At 54.9% G+C, this 3,460-nt stretch overlaps 2 protein-coding genes across 2 annotated transcripts; both read right to left on the bottom strand.

The window, feature by feature from the left end:
• Nucleotides 1-128: 128 nt before the first annotated feature.
• Nucleotides 129-1,180, bottom strand: VDBG_02801 (predicted protein; the record flags this gene model as incomplete). Its single annotated transcript, XM_003006616.1, has 2 exons — nt 129-824; nt 977-1,180. The coding sequence occupies 2 exons, from the start codon at nt 1,178-1,180 to the stop codon at nt 129-131; spliced, it is 900 nt and encodes a 299-aa protein (XP_003006662.1).
• Nucleotides 1,181-1,815: 635 nt separating this feature from the next.
• VDBG_02800 (conserved hypothetical protein) lies at nt 1,816-3,048 on the bottom strand (the record flags this gene model as incomplete). The annotated part of the gene is made up of 1 exon (XM_003006615.1): nt 1,816-3,048. One exon carries the CDS (start codon nt 3,046-3,048, stop codon nt 1,816-1,818), a length of 1,233 nt encoding a protein of 410 aa, XP_003006661.1.
• Nucleotides 3,049-3,460: the final 412 nt, after the last annotated feature.

The following is a 3,460-nucleotide window of genomic DNA, read 5'->3' as shown; positions in this document are numbered from 1 at the left end:
TATTACAGCGCCACTCTACTCCCCTCCCCCCTCCGAGCGATCCTGCCCCCCACTGTCAATTTTCCTGTTCTTGGGGTCATATCATTGTGGTGGCCATTGAGATGGCTTCTCCTGACGTCGAGATTTCCCTACACAAAATACCCCATCCTGGAGCGGCCAACACATCGGATAGTGAAGTTTTGAAGATCGTCATTAAGCGTCGCGTCTCCTGCATCGGAAGCAAGTTTGGCGTCAAGATACATCTCCTCCTCAATATCTTGACGGTCGCGCGTAGCCCCCCACGGCTTCCCATCCTTACCGTCCGGAACACAGACTCGAATGGAGATGCCATTCCCGGTGTAGTTGGTGAGGAAAGGGAACTGGCCAGAACAGTTGGAAGGAAACTCATCGGCGGCGATGCTCGCACATTCTGATGAAGAGTTCAGCCTCAGCGAGCGCATCCTGAGTCCTCCAGTTGTGCTACCAGACGGCACAGACGAAACCCAGAAAGCGTCTGCAGAGACTGGGACGAAGTTAAAACCTTCACCGGCAACCATCGTTTGGTCCGTCTCGTTGCTCCTCCATAGCTGAGGCTGTATACTGCGGGACTTCAGGGTCCGGAGACGCTCATCCATCACGTCGAGTAGAGGCTGTCGGGGTATCTCCGGAATAGTGCCCGGGTCGATATCAAAGGCGAGAGATCGTGCACCAGTGCTTGACGTGTCTCTAGCAAAGATGCTGGTAAAGCTCTCGCATGAGGGAGTCCATCTTGAGCCCTCATGATCGTTGTCACACACATACGCTGGTCGAGAACCGATTGGAGCGAGATAGGTTCGAAGCGGAAGCTGTATGGCAGCTAGCAGCAGTCAGTACTGAGGCGGCGGATCCCATGATTCGGAACTCGAGACGAACTGATCAAAACAAACAAAGTCGCGATGTACAGGAAGGCCGATCGATCTCCAGCCGCACGATGGAGATGAGTTGGGTCCATTGTGACCCAGTTTCTGTCTGCAAGACCGAGCAACTGACGCATCGTGAGTTTCTGCTTCTTGTTCTTTCGCTCAACATGAGCTGCGGCACCGTAAGCCAAGAGAGCAGACACGAATGGAATCGTGACGACTGCAGCGACTGTGTCGATGACTGGAACAGCCTTGAGCCATGCTTCGTAGACGTTGATGTCTTTCTGACGGACTGTCGACATGCTGTCCGTTGGTGTCTGAGTTGCGACCACACAAATAAGCACCCATGGTGTAACGAGCAGTACGCTGTACCCAATAAGTATGAAGACTGGCTGCCATGGGTAGTGTCGTGGTTGGGCTTGTTGATGATTCGGGTCTGCCTGAACTTTCTTCGTGTCTTCTGTGCTTTGCGCGTGGTCGATCGTTTGCTTCATGATGAAGTGCTAGGGGATACCCTCGAAGCTGGAATTTGTCACATGAGACGGAGACAAGAGAATTCAATCGGAGATCCATGTCAGGGCCGGCACATCGACTCTTCACTTCTAAATTGTTTCTTCCCCCTGCTGCGGTCAGGACGTCTTTGCTTTGATCTGCTTAGAAAAGGGTATGGACTCCCCCAGAGCAAGCGAGGCCGCGGAATGCGTGCGCATGGCGTTGATCGACACCTAGCCTCGTAGGGTGAACCAATCTATGGTCAGGACCAAAATCCCTACCAGGTGCGCTTGCGACACAGTAGCTTAGGTCGCTTGGCAAGGCACACTGGTTGCCCTCACGTGGTCTTTCAGCGAGGCGACTGCCACTGAATCAAATCATGGCTAGACCCGATGCGTGAACGTTGCGTCAATGGCGTACATGCTTCAGCTAGCACAGCACCTCATCATTCTCCCGTTCCTGTGGGGTACCTGTCAATGCCGTAGGTCTCGTTGAGTGAAACTTGCGTCACGACATTGCCGTTCTCCATGCGCACCCAAGTGTCGACGGACAAGGCGCCGCCCTGGTTTGCGCCCTCGGCTTTTGAAATGGTAAGGTGAAGTATTCGTGCGCCGCGATCCCATGTGCCGTAGCCTCCGTAGCCAGTGTGTTTGGCGAAGCAGAGGAATGGCGCCTTGGACGTGGCGTCTTTCCCCGGCCACGTTGAACACCACGAATCTCCGTGATCGTGTCCCACATGAACGCTTTGTAGGCCTTCTGCCTGAAGGAGCGCGTTCACAAACGCCGCATCCTCGCCTTTATTGCCTTGAAACGCCAGCGGCATGTCATCATTCAATCCGGGGAACAAGTCGGCATGTACTCCCGCCTCCTGCGCTTGGGAGAAAATATGAGGCGGTATGTGCACGAAAGCAATGCTGGGGATGACACGATTCTCATACTTTTCCCGAAGCTCCTTGTGCGTCTCGATGAACCACTTTGACGTCTCTGGCGCTACCCAGTCCGGCAGATCTGCGGTGTCCGATGAAGGGTCGTGGTTGAAGGCCTTGCCGCCGCGACTGTCAAAGAACCAGAGAATGGCAGCGGGATCCAGGCCCTCCGGCTCGGCACCTTCTTCCTGGTGAGGATGAATGAGAACGTAGTAGTTCGAACTGCCGGGCAAACGATTGGCAGTGTCTGTGTAGCAGAGACTGTATACCCTTTCCGCCTTGTAGATGGCCTCCCTGGAGAGGTTGAATTGGGAGTCATGGTTGCCATAGACGGAGGCCCAGGGCTTGTTGCTCTGAAGCATCGGCCGGATGATCTGCTCGACATAGTCTGACGCGTTCTCGCGCAGCGTATTTTCGCCGGTAATCAGATCGCCGTTCAGGACAACAAAGTCAACCTTCTCGTCGCGCAGGACCGAGCTCATGACGCGCGTCGTGTTTTGGTCCTGCTCGATGCCCCAGCCGTCCTCCTGTTCCCCATAATGAAGGTCAGAGAAGATGGCGATGCGGAAGTCGCCGTCTTTGTTGAGCTGCAGATTGGCTTTCGAAGCAGAGGGCTCTCGCAACGCTGCGTGGCCAGGCGAGGTGTTGACGACGAGGATGACGAGGATGGAGAAGATGATGATAAAGACGATGATGGCACGGGCCATTCGCCAGAGGAGCGCCCGGCCGGACAGGGGCGGAAGGTCCGTCATCGCTGGCGGTGGCTTGCGATGGATCGGTAAAGAATGTCAGAAGATGATGTGGCAGGCGTCATTGCCTTCTGTGTCTGTTGATGAGAGATGGGACACCTTGTGTGTGAGTGAGGCGCGACGCCGATTGAAGTCTGCATGTCACCTCGATAGATGGACGTTGAACGTGGCCAAACAGGGACTGTCTCAGACTTTCCTGGGTGCCCGATTTGAGCGGGTCGAGCTCCTGGTGGTCATGGCGTGCGTAGGTCTGTCAAATCCCGAGCTATGGAAGAAAGGTGCGAGTTTGGATAGAATGGCGACTGTCAGCGCAATGATGTCTTTTCGATAGCGAAGATGCTATTGATGAAGACGGATGGATTGCTGAGGCATGGTTGAGGACGATGACTGGCGTTGTGGTGGAAGGAGGGAGGTG

This window comes from Verticillium alfalfae, genomic scaffold, assembly GCF_000150825.1.
Source record: "Verticillium alfalfae VaMs.102 supercont1.3 genomic scaffold, whole genome shotgun sequence".
NCBI lineage: Eukaryota > Fungi > Ascomycota > Sordariomycetes > Glomerellales > Plectosphaerellaceae > Verticillium > Verticillium alfalfae.
Note: the sequence above shows the minus strand (reverse complement) of the source record. Positions and strands in the feature narration are given on the sequence as shown.